Here is a 25,470-nt window from a genome sequence, read left to right on the forward strand (position 1 = left end):
GACAGCAGAAATCACCAGCTGCTGAGAGACACAGAGACACAGAGACAGACCGGAGGGAGGAGAGGACAGAGGACCGCTGTCTGAAGACACAGAGAGACAGAGACAGACCGGAGACAGACAGAGAGACACCGGAGGGAGGAGAGGACAGAGGACCGCTGTCTGAAGACACTCAGCTCTCTGGGAGACTCTCAGTCGTATTGATCAAAGGGGGTAAATATGAACTCAGTGATTCTGTGATGATGATTAACATGATACTCTGAGGAGCTAACGGAGCTAACGGGAGCTAACGGAGCTAACGGAGCTAACGGGAGCTAACGGAGCTAACGGGAGCTAACGGAGCTAACGGGAGCTAACGGGAGCTAACGGAGCTAACGGGAGCTAACGGGAGCTAACGGAGCTAACGGGAGCTAACGGGAGCTAACGGAGCTAACGGGAGCTAACGGAGCTAACGGAGCTAACGGGAGCTAACGGAGCTAACGGGAGCTAACGGGAGCTAACGGAGCTAACGGAAGCATGCTAACGTTAGCATGCTAGCATTAGCTTTGTGCTATGTCTCCTAATATCTGTTTCGTTATTCTGCAGAGGCAGAAATGTAAAATGTGAATACCAGCAGAAGCAGTGCTCCTGTTGGACGGAGCTGTGGAGTCCTGATGTTGTTGATGATGAACTCAGGGTGTCAGGATCCAACAGACTAGGACTGGGCATTAAAGTGAAGTGAAAGTGGTCCTGACTTCATGAAGATGCTGCAGAGAGATGGTGATGGAGTTCCTTTGTTTAGGTCTCTGGAACTGTAATGTTTCATGTTTGACCGTTTTTGGTTGTCAATCCTCTCCGTGAGGTCAGAGGATGGCCAGTGTGAACAGTTTAACAGAGAGCTAACAGCTACAGAGAGCTAACAGCTACAGAGAGCTAGCAGCTACAGAGAGCTACAGAGAGCTAGCAGCTACAGAGAGCTAACAGCTACAGAGAGCTAACAGCTACAGAGAGCTACAGAGAGCTAGCAGCTACAGAGAGCTACAGAGAGCTAACAGCTACAGAGAGCTAACAGCTACAGGAATGAGTCCGAAAACCGCAAATCAGCTAGCATTAGCATGCTAACGTTAGCATGCTAGCAGCTGATCAGTTAGCTCCTGCTCTCAGAGAGTTCCTCCAGCCGGCTGGTCTGACTCACTAATGAGCATCTGACACTACAGCAGCTTGTTGAACTACAGCAGCTTGTTGAACTACAGCAGCGTGTTGAACTACAGCAGCTTGTTGAACTACAGCAGCTTGTTGAACTACAGCAGCTTGTTGAACTACAGCAGCTTGTTGAACTACAGCAGCTAGTTGAACTACAGCAGCGTGTTGAACTACAGCAGCGTGTTGAACTACAGCAGCTTGTTGAACTACAGCAGCTAGTTGAACTACAGCAGCGTGTTGAACTACAGCAGCTTGTTGAACTACAGCAGCTTGTTGAACTACAGCAGCTTGTTGAACTACAGCAGCTTGTTGAACTACAGCAGCTTGTTGAACTACTGCAGCTTGTTGAACTACAGCAGCTTGTTGAACTACAGCAGCTTGTTGAACTACTACAGCAGCTTGTTGAACTACAGCAGCTTGTTGAACTACAGCAGGAACACGTTAATAAACACCTTTAAAGCTGCAGTGCTAATGCTAACGTTAGCATTAGCATGAGGAATGTCGCATTACTTTGAATGAATGCTGAACTATAAGGTTGATTATTTAACGTTAAACTGGTTAAAAACATCAGTTCTGCATCATCGATGAGCGTTTAGATACCGGACGACTGTTGAAGCTCTGAGTTATGATTTAATGTCATTTAGTGGTTATTTCTCTAAAGCTAGCTCTGACTGCAGACTGCAGGAGGTTCATTCACAGAGCTAGTTTATAACAGATCACTGAGTGTTACAGGATTATCAGCTGTTATTCTATATTATTGGATTCACAATATGCAGGTATTAATGTTAATGTGAATTTAGAGGATTCAATTCATCCTCTTGTTTTAACCAATAAGAAACTTCATCTGACTCTGATCTGATGAGTCTGTATGATAACACACATCTGTATGATAACACACATCTGTATGATAACACACATCTGTATGATAACACACATCTGTATGATAACACACATCTGTGTGATAACACACATCTGTATGATAACACTCATCTGTGTGATAACACATCTGTATGATAACACATCTGTATGATAACACTCATCTGTATGATAACACTCATCTGTATGATAACACACTCATCTCTGTATGATAACACACATCTGTATGATAACACTCATCTCTGTATGATAACACTCATCTCTGTGTGATAACACACATCTGTATGATAACACTCATCTGTATGATAACACTCATCTCTGTGTGATAACAGTAGATAGTTTAGTGATGTGATGTGTTGATGTGAGGTTAACTTGTTAACTTCAGCTGGTTAGTGATCTCTGGTTACCAGAGACTCAACCTTCACCTGGAGGGAAACATCAGTTAGAACAGAAACCGACAGATGACAAGAATGATTTAAATAAAGCAGCTAACGATAGTCTGCTGGGAACAACTGACTCAACGTTAGTGACGTTAGTAACGTTACGTTCATATACTAGTCAGGATGACACTCCTTTCTTATCCCAAGTTAATGTGGGTTGTGAAGATGCTGCTCTGATGGTTTGTCAGTGGTGTCCTTCAATGAATGGATTTAGCCTTTTGAATGAGATCAATAATGACACAGCTCATCCCGTCCTGCCCTAGTAATTCAACAGGCTGTCAATACTTTCAGGAGTCAGTGGCAATGTTTAAAGTGAGCGCTCAGCTAGAGATGGGATTAATTTTAGCCACTTCTATCTGGTCACCATCCAAAGCTCATGATCATAGGAGAAGGTTGGAGCTCATTCTGTAGCTGGAGGCTCAGCTCCCTCCTCACCACAACAGACTGGCACAGTGCCTGCTTATGCTGCAACAACCCGCCTGTTGATCTGATGCTCCATCTTACCCTCAAAACACCCAAACCTTCCCTTTAAGGCACAATGCCAAACATGCACTGGTGTGAGGATTTGTGGCTTTTCTCCATTTCATGTCTTTTGTAAATGGATGGATGGAGACACGGCTGACACGTGATGTAATCATTAATTTCCTCTTTCTTTGTCAGCTATCCCACCGTGCCCCTGGTGGCCCCTCCCCCCGTCCTCAGGCAAAGCCCCCCCCCAAGCCCCTTGCCCTGTTGGGATCAACCCCCCTCGTCCCCTACCTTCCCTCCTCTTCCTCCCTCCCTCCCACCCACCCATCCTCCCTGTACTCCAACCGTCCTCCGCTGCAGTAAGATCTGCCAACCACATCTGCCAAGCTGTCGGACATGTCAGGACCCGTGCCGAGCCGGGCCCGAGTGTACACCGAGGTCAACACTCACCGGCCCAGGGAGTACTGGGACTACGAGTCCCACGTGGTTGAATGGGGGTAAATACCTTGTTGACCCTTAACACAACATTTACAGCATGCAACTCTTCAACCCAGCTGATGATGTTTGATTTGATTTTTCCTTCTCAGAAATCAGGATGACTTTCAGTTGGTGCGTAAACTCGGGCGAGGCAAATACAGTGAAGTCTTTGAAGCAATCAACATCACCAACAATGAGAAGGTGGTGGTGAAGATACTAAAGGTAAATCTATACAGAGACAGAGGCTTTGATCAACCGTGGCTCTGATTGAATCATTTAATCCCATCTGCCCAACTCTGCCTCGTCCTTTTCCCTTCAGCCTGTAAAGAAAAAGAAAATCAAGCGTGAGATCAAGATTTTGGAGAACCTACGTGGAGGTCCTAACATAATCTCCCTCATCGATATTGTGAAAGACCCCGTGGTAAGTCTAGTATGTTGATTGGCAAGACATGATTTATGTTTTATAAAAACAAACTTGTGTTGTGCATGCTGGTTCTGAACTATCATTACTGTACCAATAGCGTGGCGAGCCCACCACCTGTGCAAGCTTATCGATTTCGCTTGCGAAGTATGTGTCTGTAAGTACAGTATGTATCCAGCTGTGGCTGTAAGTAGGGATGTCACGAGAACCGATAACTGCGGTATGAAGTCCACGCCAAATTTCTGAAATTCTTACTTCTGTTTTTTACGCTGGTATCCAATTGGTATCGAGAATCGTGGAATTACACTGATTTTGGTATCGACTACTAAATGTCTGGTATTGTGACATCTCTAGCTGTAAGTTAGATGAATGTTATACAGCCTTGTATTTTCTATGTTGTGTCCGGGCTCTCTCCAAAGAATGGAGCAACAATACACCGTTAATATATTATGATGTTGGCATTGGCATTTATAAACTAAACAATTAATTGCAAAGACAGACTTGCAACAGGCTTGCCGCGGTAGTCGGTGTTACAAGGTGTTCTTCCATATACCGATTACATTACTTACCCACCGCCTTCTTGCTTTTTCATAGAAATCAAACCCATTTAGTTCATTTTGGCGTATCAGTGCCGTGTTATCAATAGATAGTCGGACGACGGACGCTACTAACTGAAAGGGAAAGTGTCTGCTCCGTACGGAGTCTCAGCTCAGAGCAGCAGGAGTCAGATTTCACAAACGGGACGAGAGAGTTGACAGACCGAGAGATGGCGAAGGATTTGGCGTCAAAGCAAAAAGCAAAGCACCTATTTGGCAATATTTCAGATCTAAACCCAACGCTATTAGGGAACCATGACGTTAATGAGGTAATCACTGTGAAGAGGACGGAGCGGTCACAGCCGGTGTGCGTGGCGTTAAAGATAAAAGTCAGGGCGCTACACATGTTGTCATCTTTTCTTGTAAAATGTCCGGTGTAATCCGTAACACCGGTGTTGTCATGAGTTTACTAACCGGTGGGAAAACGTCCTCACCGTGACATTCCTATACTTGCAAATAATACAATTAGCCTTCTTCCCTTATTGTGATTAATGTTCCTGGGGAGAGGCCTGCTTTAGGAAGCATCCAATGAGTCCATTAACGAGTTGACTGAAGATAAATTGCTGACCGAGGCATGAAGGCATTCATGAAGTAAAAACACTGTCAAATGTTCAGATTTTCCTTATTTACATCATTATAACTTAAATACATTTGATTGTTGCTCAGACAAACAAAACAGTTTGAAGACATCACTTGAGCTCTGGCAACTTGTGACTTTAAAGGCTGATTAATAGAATATAAAACTGTTAATAGATGATGTTGGTTGGTTAGTTGCAGCTCTAGTTCACACTTTGAGCAACACGTGGTCATTTGTGGGTCTAGTCAGCAGACTACTTGTGATTCAGCTGCTCTTCAAACCCCATTTTGGAGATGTCTTAACTAGAAATATAGAAGCTCTGAACGGCTGTATTACACATCATCAGTGGTGAAAGTGGTAAACCTTTTGTTCATCAGATTAAACGAGAGAAACTGGACTTTCAGAACATGATTGTTCAGTGACGGCTGTGGTCTGCTGGCTCGGTTTCTTTGCTTACTTGTTTTCAGAAAATGAACGGGCTTTATATTGTTGCTCACAGTGTGGCTGCCTGATTAGTTTGAATTAGTACCACAGCTTATTACAGTGTTGCTTGTTTCAGTCCAGTAGATGAACTGAACTGGTCCTAGTGGTAGATATCGTTGGTTGAGACTTCAACTCATTAAAACACAAACTGTTGGGTTTTTTTTTAGTCCCGGACGCCCGCCTTGGTCTTTGAGCATGTCAACAACACAGACTTCAAGGTAGGAACTTCTTCTTTACTCTATAAAACCATGACGATTATGGAAACCTCCTTTCTTGGCATACTCGTTGTTTTCCGTACACGTGTGTGTGTGTATGTGATGGAGGGATATGAAAGTCCAGTGCTATGTCTTCGGTGCCAGAAAGTCTACCATCTTCTGGTTCTATCCTCAATCGCTGGCACATTTCCACAGCTTCATTGATGAGTGATGTGTAACTGAATGTGTGCTGCCTGTTTACTGTATAACATTATTACCATGGAAAAGCCTAATGACATTGCTTTGGTTTCCAGCAACTGTACCAGACCCTGACAGACTACGACATCCGGTTCTACATGTACGAGATCCTCAAGGTGAGTCCTCCGTGGTTCAGTTGCCTGTCGGCTCATAACCTATAACCTCTAAACCTCCTGAGGGCGGTGAAGCCTTAGGGAGTCCTTAAACAACACATGTACAGTAACAAGCCTCGGTTTAGTCCATCGACCCTGACTATGTTTACACGCACTTATTCTGAAAATGACAATATTCCTACTAATCTGTTTCACATGGCTAATGAAAATGAATATTCATATTTAAATGCAGCTGTTAGGAGTGGGCGATATGACCCAAATGTTCTATCACGGTATATATAATTTAATATCACAGCAGCTGTATATATCAGGATACAGTAATTGTTCTGTAAACTCAGTTAAGAAATGGTTTAAAATGACCATCCCATACTTCATCACATTTGATTATATTCTTCTTTTATTTAGAACTTCCACACAAACACAAACCACTGCCTCACATGAGACGACACGCGAGTTATAAAGTTAAATTATTTAAAAATGGAAGCTTTAAGGTTCCTGAGAACAATAAGTTCAAGTGTTACAGGTTTTAAAGTTTAACAGGTGCAAATCAATACCAGCCTGACTTCAGTCAGTGATATCAAATCACACAAATTAGTATTTGAGGGCATACCAACAGAAAAAAGACGACTTCTCCAGCAGGATTTACTCATTTTTACATTTAAAACAATCTGACAAAACAAAATAAACTACAGTGTGCAATCCATGCCTGGTCATGTTGTAATGAGAGTTCTTCCTCATCTGGGGTTCGGAAGACTCCTCCTCCTCCTCCCGCTCTGTATTTACAACTTCACTCTCCTCCTCAGATCATGTAACCCTGCATGTAAACGTAGTCACTGTGTGTTGTGTATTTTCTTCCAGCATCTTCTTGTAATCTGTTGCTGATTTGGAATTACTGGGAAGAAGAAACGGGGATAACAAAGTTCCTTTGCTCTTGTTTTTAGGCTCTGGACTACTGCCACAGCATGGGGATCATGCATAGAGATGTGAAGCCACATAACGTGATGATCGATCATGAACACCGCAAGGTGAGTGATTAAGGCCCCTTTCAAACCTCTTTTTGTCTGGCCTTTCAAGTTCGACGATTACCTCATTAACGTTAGAGTTCCCTTATAGCGTTGGGATTAAACGTGTATATTGCCAAATAGGTGCGTTTGCTTTTGGCTTCGACAACAAATCCTCCGCCATCTCTCGGCCTGTCGACTCTCTCTCGTCTCGTGTGTGAAATGTGACTCCTGCTGCTCTGAGCTGACGGACCAGATGCGTTCATGGTCAGTATGTAGCGTCCGTCGTCTGACAAACGATAACATGCCGCTGATACGCCAAAATGAACTAAATAGGTTGATTCTTTTTATTTATTACTTAAAGGCTACATGCCTCTGTTGTTTTGTAATGTTCAAACGTTTTTAATAAAAGAGTACGTGTTGAATTACAGTACAGGGGATTTATTGTTGTTGGGTTTTTTTGTACTGTGGTATCAAATTGGGTATTGAGAATCGTGGAAATTCACTGGTATTGGTATTGACTACTAGATTTCTGGTATCGTGACATCCCCAGTCCGGTTGTTTCTAGTGTGAAAGCAATTTTTTGGATGGTTTGGACTTTGGGACCGATTACAGAAAGTTCTGGCAGGCCGGCGTCACGCTATAAGAGAAGGGAATAGCCCTGGACATAGAGTGGGCGTAACAAGTGTGTGGTCGAGAGAGTGACGGCGGCTCAGAGCAGACGTGTTGGCGATCGGAGCGGAGAGGAAAATAGCAGTAAAGTTGCCCGTCAGTTTGTCTGAATAAATGATGCAGCTCCTCAACACATAAGTAAAGTTCCTGTGTCTTTGTGTGGCTTTGTGTTTGGCTGTTACATCTCTACATCTGTTCATTTCCCCATTGTATTGTTGGACTCTTTAATTCAGTCATGTGTTGTGTGAAATGTATTATTCCCCTGTTGAACAGTAATACATTCACTGTCTGTCTGTAGCTGTTAATGTAGTTAACTGCCTCCTTTCTGTGTCTGTAGTTAACTGCTTCCTTTCTGTGTCTGTAGTTAACTGCCTCCTTTCTGTGTCTGTAGTTAACTGCTTCCTTTCTGTGTCTGTAGTTAACTGCCTCCTTTCTGTGTCTGTAGTTAACTGCCTCCTTTCTGTGTCTGTAGTTAACTGCTTCCTTTCTGTGTCTGTAGTTAACTGCTTCCTTTCTGTGTCTGTAGTTAACTGCTTCCTTTCTGTGTCTGTAGTTAACTGCTTCCTTTCTGTGTCTGTAGTTAACTGCTTCCTTTCTGTGTCTGTAGTTAACTGCTTCCTTTCTGTGTCTGTAGTTAACTGCTTCCTTTCTGTGTCTGTAGTTAACTGCTTCCTTTCTGTGTCTGTAGTTAACTGCCTCCTTTCTGTGTCTGTAGTTAACTGCCTCCTTTCTGTGTCTGTAGTTAACTGCCTCCTTTCTGTGTCTGTAGTTAACTGCTTCCTTTCTGTGTCTGTAGTTAACTGCCTCCTTTCTGTGTCTGTAGTTAACTGCTTCCTTTCTGTGTCTAGTTAACTGCTTCCTTTCTGTGTCTGTAGTTTTTAACTGCTTCCTTTCTGTGTCTGTAGTTTTTAACTGCTTCCTTTCTGTGTCTGTAGTTTTTAACTGCTTCCTTTCTGTGTCTGTAGTTTTTAACTGCTTCCTTTCTGTGTCTGTAGTTTTTAACTGCTTCCTTTCTGTGTCTGTAGTTTTGAACTGCTTCCTTTCTGTGTCTGTAGTTTTGAACTGCTTCCTTTCTGTGTCTGTAGTTGCGCCTTATTGACTGGGGTCTGGCCGAGTTTTACCACCCGGGACAGGAGTACAACGTCAGAGTGGCCTCCCGCTACTTTAAAGGACCCGAGCTCCTGGTGGACTATCAGGTACAGCCGAGGGGGTTTAGTGTGCATCTGAGGGGGTTAGTGTGCATCTGAGGGGGGTTAGTGTGCATCTGAGGGGGGTTAGTGTGCATCTGAGGGGGTTAGTGTGCATCTAAGGGAGGTTAGTGTGCATCTGAGGGGGTTAGTGTGTATCTGAGGGAGGTTAGTGTGCATCTGAGGGGGGTTAGTGTGCATCTGAGGGGGGTTAGTGTGCATCTGAGGGGGTTAGTGTGCATCTAAGGGAGGTTAGTGTGCATCTGAGGGGGGTTAGTGTGCATCTGAGGGGGTTAGTGTGTATCTGAGGGAGGTTAGTGTGCATCTGAGGGGGTTAGTGTGCATCTGAGGGGGGTTAGTGTGCATCTGAGGGGGGTTAGTGTGCATCTGAGGGGGTTAGTGTGCATCTAAGGGAGGTTAGTGTGCATCTGAGGGGGGTTAGTGTGCATCTGAGGGGGTTAGTGTGCATCTGAGGGGGTTAGTGTGTATCTGAGGGAGGTTAGTGTGCATCTGAGGGGGTTAGTGTGCATCTGAGGGGGGTTAGTGTGCATCTGAGGGGGGTTAGTGTGCATCTGAGGGGGTTAGTGTGCATCTAAGGGAGGTTAGTGTGCATCTGAGGGGGGTTAGTGTGCATCTGAGGGGGTTAGTGTGCATCTGAGGGGGTTAGTGTGCATCTGAGGGGGTTAGTGTGCATCTGAGGGAGTTTAGTGTGCATCTGAGGGGGTTAGTGTGCATCTGAGGGGGTTAGTGTGTATCTGAGGGGGTTTAGTGTGCATCTGGGGGTTAGTGTGCATCTGAGGGGGTTAGTGTGTATCTGAGGGAGGTTAGTGTGCATCTGAGAGGGTTTAGTGTGTATCTGAGGGAGGTTAGTGTGCATCTGAGGGGGTTAGTGTGTATCTGAGGGGGTTTAGTGTGTATCTGAGGGGGTTTAGTGTGTATCTGAGGGGGGTTAGTGTGCATCTGAGGGGGTTTAGTGTGCATCTGAGGGGGTTAGTGTGTATCTGAGGGAGGTTAGTGTGCATCTGAGGGGGTTTAGTGTGCATCTGAGGGGGTTAGTGTGCATCTGAGGGAGGTTAGTGTGTATCTGAGGGGGGTTAGTGTGCATCTGAGGGGGGTTAGTGTGCATCTGAGGGGGGTTAGTGTGCATCTGAGGGGGTTTAGTGTGCATCTGAGGGAGGTTAGTGTGCATCTGAGGGGGTTTAGTGTGCATCTGAGGGGGTTAGTGTGCATCTGAGGGGGGTTAGTGTGTATCTGAGGGGGTTTAGTGTGCATCTGAGGGGGTTAGTGTGTATCTGAGGGAGGTTAGTGTGTATCTGAGGGAGGTTAGTGTGTATCTGAGGGAGGTTAGTGTGCATCTGAGGGGGGTTAGTGTGCATCTGAGGGGGGTTAGTGTGCATCTGAGGGGGTTAGTGTGCATCTGAGGGGGGTTAGTGTGCATCTGAGGGGGGTTAGTGTGTATCTGAGGGGGGTTAGTGTGCATCTGAGGGGGGTTAGTGTGCATCTGAGGGGGGTTAGTGTGCATCTGAGGGGGGTTAGTGTGCATCTGAGGGGGTTAGTGTGCATCTGAGGGGGGTTAGTGTGCATCTGAGGGGGGTTAGTGTGTATCTGAAGGGGGTTAGTGTGTATCTGAGGGGGTTAGTTGAGATGTCCTCTGCTCTGCTTTAGTCTTGATTATCTGTGACAGACGTAATCTGAGACGCTGCTGGTCAGATTTCAGTGTTTCAGAGCAGAGTAGGGGTTTGCTGCTGACCTTGCATTTATTGATGTTTTTCTATGTATACATTAACGTATCCATAACACACCACTTCGAAATACAATGGATGTGATGGAGTTGCATCTCGGGGGAATGTTGATTTCTCTGCTGTAATCCCGTCTGTGCTCCCTTTGAGACCTGTACTGTGTGTTTCAGATGTACGACTACAGTCTGGATATGTGGAGCTTGGGCTGTATGTTGGCGAGCATGATCTTCAGGAAGGAGCCCTTCTTCCACGGCCATGACAACTACGACCAGGTAAACACAAGGCAGGCGTCTCCTGCTGGCGTTCTGTAGCTGCTCTACTGTAAAGGCAACACACTATTCTCTTCATCGGAACGCTACACGTTATGGCGAGCTTTGACTTGTGGAAGTTTTATGCCTCCGCGCCAGTGACCAGCCAACGGCCGGAAGACTTGTGCTTTCTGACTGTCCGTCCGTCCGTCCGTCCGTCCCATTCTCGTGAATGTGATATCTCTGGAACGCCTTGAGGGGAATTTCTTCAAATTTGGCAAAAACATCCACTAGGGGTGGGTCTCTTTAGTCTCTTAGTTGCATCCACGATTCCCTCACCTGCGTCTAGGGATGCACAAATACTTCTTACATTTGGGTACTCTCCGATACCGAGTACCGATACGAGTACTTCTCTGTGTCTAAAGACCGTCGTTAACAGCCAGCTGGAGGGTGTGAGCGACGGACGGGGAGTCCCCCAGACCGGCTCGGGGCGAAGGTGGCTCGCGGCCGCAGCATTACAGCGCTCCCTGCCCAGATCTCGCCGCACCGTGGACAAAGGGCTTGCTGCGCCCTCTCTCCCCGCCGGGGAGGGATGGGGCCCCCTCCTCCCGGTGTGACTGTCGACCGCCCCGACCGCGTCATGCTGTACACAGAGTCAGAGGTTGCAAGCAAAACCCCGTGGCGCAATGAAAGTGAGGGCCGGCGTGTCCCGGCTGAGGTGGGATCCCGGCCCCGCGGGTTCGGGCGCACCACCGGCTCGTCTCGCCAGCACCGTCGGGGAGGTGGAGCGTGAGGCAGAGGACCGAGACAAGCAGACTCGAGCGCCGCGGCTCGCACAGAAAAACGTGAAATCGTGCAACGTGGCGATTGCGCAGTAGGTGTTAAAAAGTCCACTGAAGCGCTGCGTTTTCCATAAACGCCACACAGACAAATATACAATATTAACTCTACATGTATGGATCTCATGAGAGTGGCCAGTACCTTCTGTAACGGAGTTGTCTGGGTTCACTGTAGATCTGTGTCTGAAAGGGTTAAAGTGTCTCTCACAGAGCTGACGGATGGTTTGTGCTCCTGTAGTTGGTGAGAATAGCGAAGGTCCTGGGGACCGAAGACCTCTACGACTACATCGACAAGTACAACATCGAGCTGGAACCTCGCTTCAACGACATTCTGGGGAGGTGAGCGCTGTTTATCGCCGTCACATGATGATGATGATGATGATGATGATGGTGTCTGGGATAGGAGGGCTTTTGTTTTGTAACTGTACTTAGCACTTATGTTGGAGAAAAATAACGACACACCAGCTGGAGTTGATCCCTGCTCCACGCAGACATCATTTATCACATCAACTGTCCGTCTGTGGTCTTTCAGTGTAAATCGTTTTTTAAATGTGTCTCTTGTCTTCAGGCATTCTCGTAAGCGGTGGGAGCGCTTCGTCCACAGTGAGAACCAGCACCTGGTCAGCCCAGAGGCTCTGGATTTCCTGGACAAGCTGCTGCGTTACGACCACCAGGCCCGGCTGACCGCCCGCGAGGCCATGGATCACCCTTACTTCTGTACGATGCCCTCAGAAACACACAGTGGTTTTCTTTTTATGTTTATAAGAATGACATCACCATCAGTAAAGGTCATGTCATAATAAGTGCTGTCTTTCTTTCTTCCTGTCGTTCCTGCAGTCCCCATCGTGAAGGATCAGTCTCGTGTGGCCGGAGCCAACATGCCCAGTGGGAACACAGCTGTTAGCTCAGCCAACATGATCACTGGTGAGAGAGATTACACTGCCCCGCTATCCAGATCAAACACTCTGTAATGTTTCTGCAGCAGCTAAACGTGTTTTAGACACCTAAAAGAAAGGCTTAATTGTACACTATATTTAAAATATTTTCGGTAACTGAAGCCGGTATCTATGCTCTTCCCATAGCAACCAAGCTTTGTTTTACTATATCTATCGTACTCGGGCAAGGTACGTATCAATCGTACCTAATGTGAAAACACCCACTGCACGGCAAACGAAGCCTGATGAAGCTGAAATCCGGTCGTGTGTCTCAAAATTGGGTCCAGAAACGAGCTCAAATGGTGCAGTGAGCGGCCGGCCTTAGTGCCGCAGTGTTTTGGTTTGATGGATAGCCCCGCCCTAGTTCACATGTGACTTCCAGTATCTTGTATTAGTTTTCTAAGCTTCTCTCCCACCCCCCCCCCCTTCCTCTCAGGTATCTCTGCCTTGCCAGCCTCCACTGCCCTCGGCCCCCTCACTGGCTCGCCGGTCCTGTCTGCTGCCACCAACGTCCTGAGCACCCCGGTGCCCGCTGCTGCCGGCGCCCCGCAGTGACCTCCAACCCAAATCCTCCCTCATCACTCCCCCCTCCTCCCAAGGCTCTCCCTCCTCCACCTCCTCCACCCAGGGTAGAAACTAGACAGGTGCCACTCTGCCAGCCCTCACCCAACATCCAACCTAACTGTCTGAGAGCGAGTGTCGTCCACGCTGTGTTTCTAGTTTGGATTGTGATCAATAAGTCCATCAGCAGAAGGAAGGAGGAGGAGATGCTGGCTATCAGGACCAAAAGGAGCACATCCTGTATAGTTTACTACCGCGGCGCCGTCACAAACAGCTGACGAGCGGGAACGCCCTCCAGATGCTCGGTGCTGTTCAGGTGTACGTGAACGCCCTCCAGATGCTCGGTGCTGTTCAGGTGTACGTGAACGCCCTCCAGATGCTCGGTGCTGTTCAGGTGTACGTGAACGCCCTCCAGATGCTCGGTGCTGTTCAGGTGTACGTGAACGCCCTCCGGATGTTCGGTGCTGTTCAGGTGTACGTGAACGCCCTCCAGATGCTCGGTGCTGTTCAGGTGTACGTGAACACGATGACACTTCAACACTTTCTCTGCCTGAGTAGTTCTGTCTTGCCTTTTCTTACCAAACCAGATCACCAGTCTTCTTTTGATACGCGCCTCTCCGTCATCCGTTAGTTTGTTTTGTATTGAAGCGTTTGTGGACCGCCGGACGAGGTTCATCACATCACGTTGGTTCGGTCCGCTCTAGCGTCGGATCTCTTACAAAGCCAGGTAAGGTTCATTCAGGTTCTACAAAGAAACGGTTTCTCAAAACGTGCTGCTTTTCCACTTCCTTGAATTACTTCAAGACGTAACCAAAGTTTACTCCGTTGGTTGGAAGAAGAGACCGACCAAACCGTGTTGTGTTCAGGGGGAGTTCGTCACGGAGACGACGTGGGTTCTAGTAAATAAGACGACAACAGGAAGTGCTGTCGGCGTCGGAGGAAAGCTCAGTTATGTGTAGTGACACGAGTAAGACTGGCTTCCACCAACATGTTGGTTGGAGGTGAATAGCACCTGAAGGGTCCCCGGTGTTCTAGTGCCAGAACGTGTACGTTTTAGACGCTGCTGTACATAACGCATCTTTTCTTTTTCATCTCAAAAACCTGACAAATGCAAATAAATGGGAACATGTGAACATGGAGCAGAGCGGAGCCGTTTGAGTCCCTACATCACTGTATATATTTTTATGTCCTTCTGTAGAAGACTAGTGTTTCAAGAGATTTGTGTAAATAAACACGTGTTTTATTTATCAGGTACATCAGTGACTGATTCATGTCTGTCATGTTCATACAGACCACTGACACGCACACACATTGCACACTCACACACACTCACACTCACTCACACTCACTCACACACACACATGGCATTACATTACATCAGTTACAAAGTGCAAATTATGGATTTTTAAAAAATAAATTAAAGGATGAGTTCAGAGTTTTTAATAAGTCTAGATGAGATGGAAAAATGCCATTTTTAACCTTTTTAAAGGGACTATTTGTAACTTTCAGAATGTCTTGTTAACAGCGACACCTGTGGCCGTGAAATCAACGAAAGTCGGGCTCGCGCTTGCTCGCTCTAAATATACCTGAAGGAGCATCGCTCAACACAGTGAGGAGACACACGTCAGCTAAAAGCACAATATCACTCTATATTTCAGCTGCTTGGCAGTAATGTTAGCTGACCAGACCAAGGTCTCTCCATGAACATGATTTAGATCTGATCCTTGTGTTGGCTTTTCCTGTCTCAGCGCAGGCTGAGGCAGCGGGGCTCTGCAGCGTGTCTCCCTGTTCTCTCTGCCCGCAGCCGGAGAGAACAGGGAGACAACGGCACCCGGTCGGTAACGAGACAACGTTTCTCTCTGTAGAGCTCCGTCACTTCACAAGACACGGGAAACCTCTGTTGGTCTGGTGGAGCTGCAGCAGTTATTTCTGCGCGCGCTGTCTGAGTGAAGGCGAGCAGGCAGAGGAGGAAAGGCAGCGGCTTCACGCGAACGCGCATATGCGAGCGCACATGTCCCGACCCGGTACATTTATATGCTTAAAAAGTTACAAACAGTCCCTTTAACAATATATGCAAAATAAATGACAAAACATTTCTTAATGTTTTTGTATAAAAATCATCTTCCTGTAAAACTACATGTGCTTCCATCAGCTAACATCTCCCACTTCAACCAGTAACCCCATGACATCCGTCCATCATCCATCTGCAGCTGTAGTGATGAGGGGGAGGGGGGTGTCTGGTTTCTGTAGCTCCTCATCACTCTACAGTCTAATCCCACCCATTTTTATTGGTCCAATCAAATGCAAAGGATTTGATTTAAATCCCTCTCGTTACTGTGCACCGCTCAAATATTCAGTTTCACTGGAGAATACGTCCCAGTACAGCAGCTAAAGCTGCTCTGACCTCCGTTAGAGGTCCTGACCCTCCCTAACCCTCTGTGAAGAGGACCCGCTATAGAGACATATGAACAGCTCATTATAAGGTCACGGAAACACAATTGTTATTTCCAGGTGATTATACACTAAAGAAAACATACTTATTAATATCATATTCCAATTTCTGCCAATAAATCCCCCTAAATGTTACACACTGGTCCTTAAATACCAAAAAGAGTCTGACAGCAACAACACATGATCACACAGAAAAAACACTGTTAGCAGGTTTCACAAAGATACCACGGACTGTATATTCACTATATATACGTACTGTATATTCACTATATCAAGTGCAACAGAGGAAAGCCGACTATCAGTGTAAAACTCAGATGGTATTTATGTCAATATGACATCATATGAGTCACTCTGAAGTGTTAACTGGACAGAGACAATCTCTGGTACTGAGGTGACGTGTTTCTCCAGCTGATGATGCGACAGCACTCCTCTCCGCGGTAAAACCTGCAAAACACAAGGACACGCGTCTCAGCACGCCATCGCACATGAACATCTGTCTGCTACTTCAGCACCACGGACAGCACCATGGATTGATCAATACACAGTTAGGCTAACCACTAACTCCTAGCTCCTAACCCCTAACTCCTAGCTCCCAACTCCTAACTCCTAACTCCTAGCTCCCAACCCCTAACCCCTAACTCCTAGCTCCCAACCCCTAACTCCTAACTCCTAACTCCTAACTCTCCTAGCTCCTAACCCCTAACTCCTAGCTCCCAACCCCTAACCCCTAACTCCTAACTCCTAGCTCCTAACTCCTAGCTCCCAACCCCTAACCCCTAACTCCTAGCTCCCAACCCCTAACCCCTAACCCCTAACTCCTAACTCCTAGCTCCCAACCCCTAACCCCTAACTCCTAACTCCTAGCTCCCAACCCCTAACCCCTAACTCCTAGCTCCCAACCCCTAACCCCTAACTCCTAACTCCTAGCTCCCAACCCCTAACCCCTAACTCCTAACTCCTAGCTCCCAACCCCTAACTCCTAACTCCTAGCTCCCAACCCCTAACCCCTAACTCCTAGCTCCCAACCCCTAACCCCTAACTCCTAATCCCTAACTCCTATCTCCTAACCCCTAACCCCTTACTCCTAATCCCTAACTCCTAACTCCTATCTCCTAACCACTAACCGCTAACCCCCCACACTCCCCATATCCCCTCCTGTGTGTTTCCCATCAGACTACGGGGTCGTAGGTCGTACTTGTTTATGCGTAGCTCCTTGTCGATCTCCTCCAGAGTCTTGCCTTTGGTCTCTGGTAACATGACGTAGAAGAAAACCGCCGCCGCCACCGAGGTCATCCCGTACACCAGAAACACCCCCGACAGACCGACGGCATCTGTTGATAGAAAACACCGTTCAGTCTCTGCTGGACGTCATTTCACTGGAAACTAAAGAAGGAAGCACATCTATGATTGAGGGATTGTCTCCACACAGTTCTCAACATGGCCACTAACGATGCTAACAGCGCTAACAAATAACGCCAAGAAGTGAAAGACATGAGGGTGGGACAGGACGGCGTTGTCAGCGGTAACTGCCGTATAAGCACAATAACTAGGACACACAGAGGGAGAGGGACTCCATCCTCTGATCTACATCTTCACACAGCAGATCTGCTGCTTCATTAAAGGGACTGTTTGTAAGAATCAGAATGTGTTAACAGCTTCACCTGTGTCCGTTAAGTCAACTAAAGTCAGCGTCCTGTTAGCTGACCAGACCAAGGTCTCTCCATGAATCAGTGCTGATCCTAGTGTTGGCTTTTCCCGCCTCAGCCTCCCGACCGCGGCCGGAGGGAACGGGGGAGACGCCGGAGTTTTGGTCGGAGACGATAACGTTTCTCTCTGCGGAGCCCCGTCACTTCACCAGACACGGGAAACCTCTGTTGGTCTGGAGGAGCTGCAGCAGTTATTTCTGCACAAACGTCGACTGAACATTCACTAGATATTCTCAGAGCTAAACTAACTCTTCTGCAGTGTGCAGTGAGCAGCATGCACGTGAGAGGTGGAGAGAGAGAGAGAGAAGGAGCACGGTGTGTGAGTGAAGGCAGGCAGAGGAGCAGAGGAGCAGAGACTCCGGTCCTGGAGACCAAAGCTACGGTCTCCTCCGCGTCCTCCGACCGCGGCCAACACTGTTTAACAGCTTCACTAGATACAACCAAGAGGTTTTGGTGCTTCACTGGAGTTTGTGTTGGAGTCTGAGTCTGAACAGCGGAGACACACGAGAGACCATGAGACACACGAGAGACCACGAGACACACGAGAGACCATGAGACACACGAGAGACCATGAGACACCGACCAGCAATGATTTATACCTGGAAGAAGTTACAAACAGAACTTTTAATGCTCTGAATTTTAAATTTAGCAGCTTTAAAGTTAATTAGATTGAGTTGTGCTTTTACACGGTAAACATTTAGAGTTGTCAATCAGTGAAAAGCACACGTGTACTGAATCACTGAATCACTTCTTACTCGCTGGCTGACTGGGAACAGAACCATCATTAATGTTATTGCAACTCGTCAAAATGTCCGTCATGAAAAAGGTGTACGGGAACTCACCGATGAAATTCAAGAAGGTGAAGGTGAGCAGCAGGTTGGCGGCCCAGTTGAAGCAGTTGGTGAAAGCGAACGCTCGTCCTCTGATAGCAGCCGGGAATATCTCCGTCAGGAGGAGCCAGGTCACTGGACAGAGACACAATCAATACTGATTACCTGCTGCAACAGGTGAGGCTCTGTGCTGCATGATGGCATCTAAAGCTACATTAGGCCTCTTTGCAGGCTCGAAAATACTTACTCATTTAGGCTGGTTGTATATTAATTAGGGCTGTCAACCAATTAAAATAGTTAAATATGATTAATCGCATGATGGTCCATATTTAGTCCCGCATCTTCTATCTGTTCTAAATGAACCTTAAAGGAGATTAGTCCAGTATTTAATCCTCTTATCAACATGGGAGTGGACAAATATGCTGCTTTATGTAAATGTATGTATATATTTATTATTGTAAATCAATGAACAACACAAATCAATGACAGATATTGATCCAGAAACCCTCACAGGTACTGCATTTAGCATAAAACAATATGCTCCAATCATAACATGGCAAACTGCAGCCCAACAGGCAACAACAGCTGTCAGTGTGTCAGTGTGCTGACTTGACTATGACTTGCCCCAAACTGCATGTGATGATCATAAAGTGGGCATGTCTGTAAAGGGGAGACTCGTGGGTACCCATAGAACCCATTTACATTCACTGATCTGGAGGTCAGAGGTCAAGGGACCTCTTTGAACATGGACATGACATTTGGAGCGTTATTTAACCTCCTTCATGACCAGCTGGTCTGACCTGGTTGGTACCGATGGATTCATCAGGTTCTATAGTTTACTATGATACCAGGATCTTCACTCTAGCTTTAGAACTGAGCCGCTACGACCTCCGAAAGACGCCGGCCTGTTGGATATTTTAGAGGTTAATTTAAAATTGCAAATTGCGTTAATGCGTTATCGCATTAACTTTGACAGCCCTCATTTTAATCTCCTTGTGTTGCTTTAAATTCAGAATGAAAACTGTTATATTTAAACTTAAAGGGACAGTGTGTAGGATTTGGCGGCATCTAGTGGTGTGGTTGCAGATTGCAACCAACTTGAGTATCCCTCCGCTCACTCCTCCCTTTACAAGACTGCAGTAACGTGAGCTGCAGACTGTAAAACCGTGGTAACGCCGTTCAGCACGCTCAGAGGTCATCCATACCATAATAACACTACTTTAGGAGAAACGGCGGCTGGCGGTAGCACGGTTGAACACTCTGCGGCTCACGTTACCGCAGTTTCACCACCGCGTCGGAGAACTACGGAGAACTACGGAGCACTACGGAGCACTACGGTGGCCTTCAGGTAACGTAGAAACATGAAAGTGTCTCTCTAGAGCCAGTGTTTGGTTTGTCCGTTCTGGGCTACCGTAGAAACATGGAGGACTCTGTGAAGAGGACCGGCTCCCTCTGGAGATATGGAGGCTCATTCTAAGCTAACGGAAACACAACGATTCTTAGTTTAGGTTATTAAACACTAATGAAAAAACATAGTTATGAATATTATATTCCATTACAGATGATAGATCCCTGTCATGTTACACACTGGACCTTAAAGAAGAACATTTTGAATGAATATACAAACTTGGTCCAAATCCAGCGGAGTACGCGCTGACGACCGCCATCAAACACACCAGAATGATCCAGTTCACCACTGAGCCGCGGACGCTGGGAGGAGACGCCGGAGGAGAGACGGCTGGTTTCTGTCTGACTTCATCAACAGCTTCATCTTGTGTGTTGTTGAAGAGTCTTCTATCTAAAGGTGAGTCAACAGCTGACTGATTACCGACAGGTAGAGGAGGCAGGTCTGTCCTGTTAACGCTGAAGTCCTCAGAGCTACACGCTCTCTCAGCGTTCATCGATGACGGTCCACTGAGGAGTCCGATGGTTATGAGACACAGCGCCATGACGGAGCATCCGCTGATGAGCAGCGGCCTCCGGCCCACCCGGTCCGAAAACACCATGGAGGTCAGAGTGACGATCACTTTGACCGAGCCCAGACCGACGGACGCCAGCACGGCCGAGGCGTCGCTCTGAAAGCCCACCGAGTGGAGGATGGTGGAGGCGTAGAGGAGGACGGTCGGCTGACCCGTGAACTGCTGGAACAGAACCAGCCCGAGGCCGATGACGGTCCGAGTCCTCATGTTGTCTTTACGCTGGAACAGGTACACGCTGTTGTACTTCCTGTTCTCCACACTGGAGCAGACATCTGAACTCACGAGGTCTCTTTGGCACAAAGACTCCTCGGTGCTGGATGGAAGGAACCAGATGGAGAGAAGCTGGATAACAGTCGGTACGACGGCGAACCCAAACATCCACCTCCACCCTCCGCTAGAGTCAGACAGGATGTAGTTCATGGCGTACGCTGCCAGGATGCCCACAGTGATCCCAGCCTCATACAGCGTCACCAGGAGGCCCCTGCGGTCCGGGGTCACCATCTCGGACACGTAGATGCAGCAGGACATGGAGGATATGCACATGGCGAAGCCCACCGTCATCCTGCCCACCACCAGAGCCCAGTAGGAGCCGACGAGCAGCACCATGCTGCCGGTCAGGAGCAACACGTTGCCGAGGAGGATGGAGGTCCTGCGGCCGCGGTGGTCGATCAGCCAGCCGCCCACGACGGAGGCGAGCAGAGCTCCGACCAGCAGAGAGCTGACCAGCGCCTCCTGCTGGACGCACGAGAGCCTGAACTCGGCTTTGAGCTGCAGCAAAGCGCCGGAGATGATGCCCAGCTCGTAACCGAAGACCAGACCGCCCAGCGTGGACACCAGGCCGGCCAGCAGGAGGACGGAGCTCCCTGGAGGACGGACAACATGCAGATGGTTTAGTTTTAGAGAAGAGCACTCCTAACAACAGAGATGATATAGATGGTGATCATCTGATCATCTGGATTCATTATTCACTGTGAGACTCTCAGATCCAGCATCAGGGCTGCAGCCAGACCTGAAGACGCAGCACCACTAAAGACCACTAGAGGCTGACTCCATAAACAAATTAATAAATACAAAGTCAATCTGTGTGTCTTCTAGACGGTAGATTTGACTTCTAAGTGGCCATTTAAAAAGTCTTTAGTTTCATTATGGTCCAGTGTGCAGCATTTATATTAATAAGTATGTCTGAAAATAAGAATATTTTTGTTTTCGTCAGCTTAGAATGAGCCGTTTTATTAATTGACTTAATTAAATCATGCGTGTTCTTCGTTCACCAAGATACAGAATCACTGCATCGTACAATATCAATGAATAAGACCAAGAACATGCCGTAACATAATCATCTTATTATTATCATATTATGCACTTCCTTTCTTTATAATCATGATTATTATTATGTTAATGAATTTTAATTCATTTTCCACTCACTTATTTACTTACCTATTACCTACTTCTAAAATGTATTATTATTATTATTATTATTATTATTATTATTTGGGCTGTTTGTTTGGGTGTTTCTCCATGCTTTAATTTAATTTAATTTCTTATTTTTTTATTTTATTTATTTATTTACTAATCATAATAAATAAAACAATGATAATAATAATAGTAATAGTAAGTAAATAAGTGACTGGAAAATAAATAGAAATTGATTAAAATGAAGGATGTACGTAACGTTCATCCCTCCAGCTGTTGTGCAGCTGCTACTCACATTAACCTGACAGTCTCTCATGTGCAGCATCTATTGACAGAAATGTAAATGAGGCTCACCGACACAAAGCCAAAGGAAAGCTGCTGAATCTCAATAGTGAATAAAAATGACCCCGTCTTCCATTCATATGAGGAGAAATGAAGCTGAGAGCAGTTCTCTGCAATTCTTTGCACATCTGTTTGATTTGAAGGGTTTTCTGATTTTTAATCCCCCTGATGGTCTAAATGTAGTTTATGTTTCAGTTGCGACCAGCGAGGCCGTCTGAGAAGTGAAGTCAAAGCTGAAGAGTCTTAAACCTGCATCCTCTCTACCAGCCAGCAGGGGGCGACTCCTCTGGTTCTATAGAAGTCTCTGAGAACATGAGTCTACTTCTCTCTTGATTTATGACCTCAGTAAACATTGTAAACATGAGTTTATGTTTCAAGTCTTTTTCAATACAGCATGATGTTCATTTAGTAAATGATGGTCCCATTTAGAGTCAAATGGGCCATTAAGCAGAGGATGCTTTAGGGCGGGGCTACCTGCTGATTGACAGGTCGCTACCACGGCGTTGTCCGGTCTGGGAGTTGACCGTGTTTTCATCTTACATCTTTAACCCTTTCACAGTGTGTTTTCACTTCATCACAGTTAATTAGAACATTTTTGGTCTCCTGAAAACATCTTATTGAGCGTCGGGTTGCACTTAGCTCCGCCCTCTCTGTCACTTCTGGTTGCAAAACACCAAGATGGTGACGGACAAAAAATGCCGAACTCGAGGCTTCAAAACCGTAGTCCACAAACTGTGACATCACAGTGACCAAAGAACATAGTGTCTATCGCCAAGAAGTGAAAGTCAATTGTTCGTTCCATTGCAACGTCAGCGCCCTGCAGCAGAGCTCGCCTCCGCCATTTTGGACTGCAGCTGTTGTCAAAAAACACTGGAGTTTCGTCTCCTTGCTTCTAAACTCTTTGCGGTGACTACGTCCACTTCTGTGGGTATCTGCACTGACTTTAAAGTGGTCACACTAGTCAGCCCTGTAGTAATATAATAATAATGTATATCATGCATTTGTTACTTTCCTTTCTTTACTTTACATCAGAGTAAAACTAAACTCTCTGCAGAGTTCATTACAGTAACTGCTTTACAATAGAAAATCACTCATCTACTAACAACTTACCCATTGCTTCTGTCCTGTTACATTCACATCTCAGTCAGACTGTTCAGGTCTGGATTCACCTCCTGGAAGACCTTTCATCCTCTGTGAAATATAAAACATCAAAATATAGGAAAATAATAATAATGATGATGATACGGAGGTGCTCTCCTGCTCCGTCTGTCACCCACAGGGAGTCTCGTGTCCGGCTGCTCATAGAAGAGACCAGGGAGCCTGTTGCAGCCCCGTCGCCATGACAACCCTCTTGTTGATTGCCATGATTTCATTAGTGAGTCCACTTGAGATGAGCTCAACAAAATACACGACTGAGTGTTCAGTTCAGTTTAGTCTTCTATTATTAACATCACCTGATAATGACAGAGCAGTCAGGAGGAAACTACTCAGACATCCACACACAGGAACTGAACATGTCAGAGAAAATAAAAATATTCTTAAAAATGTATTTGAAAATATAAAATAAAATATATACTTAAAAATAAAATATTAAATGAAAAATATAGTGCAAATATGCTTAAAAATATATTTAAAAATATAAAGTAAAAAATACAATTAGAAATATAGTTTAAAATGTTTTTAAAAAATATATATAAAATAAAAATATAAAAATGCAATATATACGTAAAAATGTATTTAAATATATATAAAATAAAAAATGCACTTAATAATATAGTTTAAAATGTGCCTGTAAATCAAAATATAAAAACAAAATATACTTAAAATATATTTTAAAAATGTGATTAAAATTTACATAAAAAGTAGTTACAACTTACAATTATAATGAAATGATAATACAAATTTTAAATAAAAATATACTTAAAAGTAAAAATATAAAATAAAATATTCTTGAAAATAAAAATATAAAATGAAAAATATACTTAAAAATGTACTTACATATGTGCATAAAAAAACTTACAAATGTACATAAAAATGTACTTACAAATTTCCTTAAAAATAAAAATATAAAGTAAAAAATATACTTAAAAAGGAAAGTAATCATGCAGAATGGACCCTGTGGGTGTTATAATAATAATTATTTTTACTGCAGCATGTCCATGTTGTGGCGGGTACAGAGGAGAACTACTTTACATACTGCTGGGTAGCTGCATATATATATATATATATATATATACACGTATTAGAGCTACTGTTAAAAAGGACAAAAAATGATTTTTGAGACTTAAGTCATAATATTTTGAGGAAAAAGTTGTACAGGAATAAAATCAAATCAAAAGAGTACAAATATAAAGTTGTATTTTTTTTATTAAGTTGTAACTTTACCCCCACCAAATATTAATATTTTATATAATATATATATATTTTTTTATATAATATAAAATATTAGAGATTAAAGCCATACATTTGAGAGGAAAATGGAATATTTATTAAAATGAATAGCTAAAATTATTACTATTATGAGGAAAATAATATGTAAGTGTGTGTATATATATATATATATATATATATATATATAGCAATGCATCATATTTGATGAGCTTTATACAGTATGTTTTATCTGTAAAGTAACTGTTGTCAGATACATGTAGTGTAATAAGTAAGAAGTAGAATATTCCCTCCTACCTGTAGTGGAGTAGAAGTATAAAGTGGAAAACAATATAAATACTACAGCACTGAGTAGATGTACTTACTTTGGGATTTATCTCCTTCAGTTAATAATAAAAGCAGTTGTTCCAGTAGATGATCAGTTCAGTCCTCCCTGTCTGCAGTTCCTGCAGGAAACTAATAATACTAATACTAGTGATAGTTCCTGATGGAGACAATAGAGCCGTTATTATCTCTCCCAGTTCCTGGAGCTGCTGTGGTTAGACTGGTCAGACTGGTTCTGATGCTGCTCTGAAGACTCTTTAATCCTCTGAAGAACTGTAGACTGGATGATGTTCTGCTCAGAGACTCACCGTCTGCAGGATGAGGAGATGTCCTGAAAAACAAACTCCAGGAAAACTCCTGTTAGTCTGGAAGCGACGTGGCAGAACAGGAGTCAGTGTCGGGTTGCAGAGAGGAGAAACTTTGTGGAGAAGTTTTGACGCCAGAGGTCGACAGACATCTCACTGACTGTCTGACTGACTCAAGTCCTGTAAAGAACCGGCTGAACCTGAACGCACCACAGAACAGCTGGTTAAAGGAGCAGTCAGATGAGATTATTATTATGATCAGATCATTTCATTTATAGGAAATAATAACTTATTATGAACTAAGAAGTCAGTGTGTTTCACCACAGTTTACTCAAGTACTGCACTTTGAGGTAGGATATGGAATACCATTACATTCAAATACATAAATGAGGCCATACATATGTAAATAATGTAAATATAAATATATAAATTACTCAATGTAGTTCAATAAATGAATAAATAAGTCAA

The 25,470-nt window shown here is 45.0% G+C and overlaps 3 protein-coding genes and 1 non-coding gene across 12 annotated transcripts in view; 2 read left to right on the plus strand and 2 right to left on the minus strand.

Annotated features, from left to right (window-relative positions):
- On the plus strand, positions 1-22,240 carry LOC141766082 (casein kinase II subunit alpha). Of its 5 annotated transcripts, XR_012593577.1 has the most exons (15): positions 98-210; positions 3,156-3,460; positions 3,551-3,662; positions 3,760-3,861; positions 3,962-4,018; positions 5,685-5,735; positions 6,026-6,085; positions 7,024-7,107; positions 8,841-8,951; positions 10,852-10,953; positions 12,007-12,107; positions 12,337-12,485; positions 12,606-12,692; positions 13,140-13,580; positions 13,698-14,518. XR_012593577.1 is itself a non-coding variant. In XM_074632889.1 (14 exons), exons 2-14 carry the CDS (start codon positions 3,360-3,362, stop codon positions 22,201-22,203), a joined length of 1,140 nt encoding a protein of 379 aa, XP_074488990.1. In that variant the 5' UTR covers positions 94-210; positions 3,156-3,359; the 3' UTR covers positions 22,204-22,240. The 5 variants fall into 5 exon arrangements, 3 of the variants coding, with proteins under 3 accessions (XP_074488864.1, XP_074488990.1, XP_074488729.1); XR_012593586.1 differs by lacking the exon at positions 3,962-4,018 and having other exon boundaries at positions 1-210; XM_074632889.1 differs by lacking the exons at positions 13,140-13,580; positions 13,698-14,518 and adding an exon at positions 22,181-22,240 and having other exon boundaries at positions 94-210.
- LOC141780490 (small nucleolar RNA SNORA57) lies at positions 5,782-5,921 on the plus strand. Its single transcript, XR_012596673.1, has one exon. It is a non-coding gene; the product is annotated as a small nucleolar RNA SNORA57 (small nucleolar RNA).
- Positions 14,569-25,470, minus strand: slc2a10 (solute carrier family 2 member 10). Of its 4 annotated transcripts, none has more exons than XM_074632248.1 (6): positions 25,006-25,470; positions 23,096-23,176; positions 19,879-21,093; positions 18,264-18,386; positions 16,911-17,046; positions 14,569-16,159 (listed from the first exon to the last, which is right to left on the minus strand). In XM_074632248.1, exons 2-6 carry the CDS (start codon positions 23,097-23,099, stop codon positions 16,075-16,077), a joined length of 1,563 nt encoding a protein of 520 aa, XP_074488349.1. In that variant the 5' UTR covers positions 23,100-23,176; positions 25,006-25,470; the 3' UTR covers positions 14,569-16,074. The 4 variants fall into 4 exon arrangements, with proteins under 4 accessions (XP_074488349.1, XP_074488097.1, XP_074488177.1 ...); XM_074631996.1 differs by having other exon boundaries at positions 24,739-25,470; XM_074632076.1 differs by having other exon boundaries at positions 24,671-25,470.
- Positions 17,058-25,470, minus strand: part of znf831 (zinc finger protein 831) — a 123,908-nt gene continuing 115,495 nt past the window's right edge. Inside the window, exon 5 of one of the 2 annotated variants that reach the window (XM_074621520.1) lies at positions 17,058-17,907. In XM_074621520.1, coding sequence (XP_074477621.1) covers positions 17,476-17,907 — 432 coding nt within the window. In that variant the 3' untranslated portion in view covers positions 17,058-17,475. The remainder of the gene's footprint in view (positions 17,908-25,470) is intronic. The other variant, XR_012592335.1, reaches the window with a different exon arrangement.

Source organism: Sebastes fasciatus, chromosome 1 (genome assembly GCF_043250625.1).
Source record: "Sebastes fasciatus isolate fSebFas1 chromosome 1, fSebFas1.pri, whole genome shotgun sequence".
Taxonomy (NCBI): Eukaryota; Metazoa; Chordata; class Actinopteri; order Perciformes; family Sebastidae; genus Sebastes; species Sebastes fasciatus.

Coding starts and splice junctions, on each gene's coding strand:
- LOC141766082 (XM_074632628.1), top strand. CDS start 3,360: ATGTCAGGACCCGTGCCGAGCCGGGCCCGAGTGTACACCGAGGTCAAC. Junction 10,954..12,006: donor GCCATGACAACTACGACCAG/GTAAACACAAGG, acceptor GTGCTCCTGTAG/TTGGTGAGAATAGCGAAGGT. Junction 12,108..12,336: donor TTCAACGACATTCTGGGGAG/GTGAGCGCTGTT, acceptor TCTTGTCTTCAG/GCATTCTCGTAAGCGGTGGG.
- slc2a10 (XM_074632248.1), bottom strand. Junction 18,387..19,878: donor CTCCGCTGGATTTGGACCAA/GTTTGTATATTC, acceptor GTCTCTGTCCAG/TGACCTGGCTCCTCCTGACG. Junction 16,160..16,910: donor AAGGAGCTACGCATAAACAA/GTACGACCTACG, acceptor TGTGTTTTGCAG/GTTTTACCGCGGAGAGGAGT.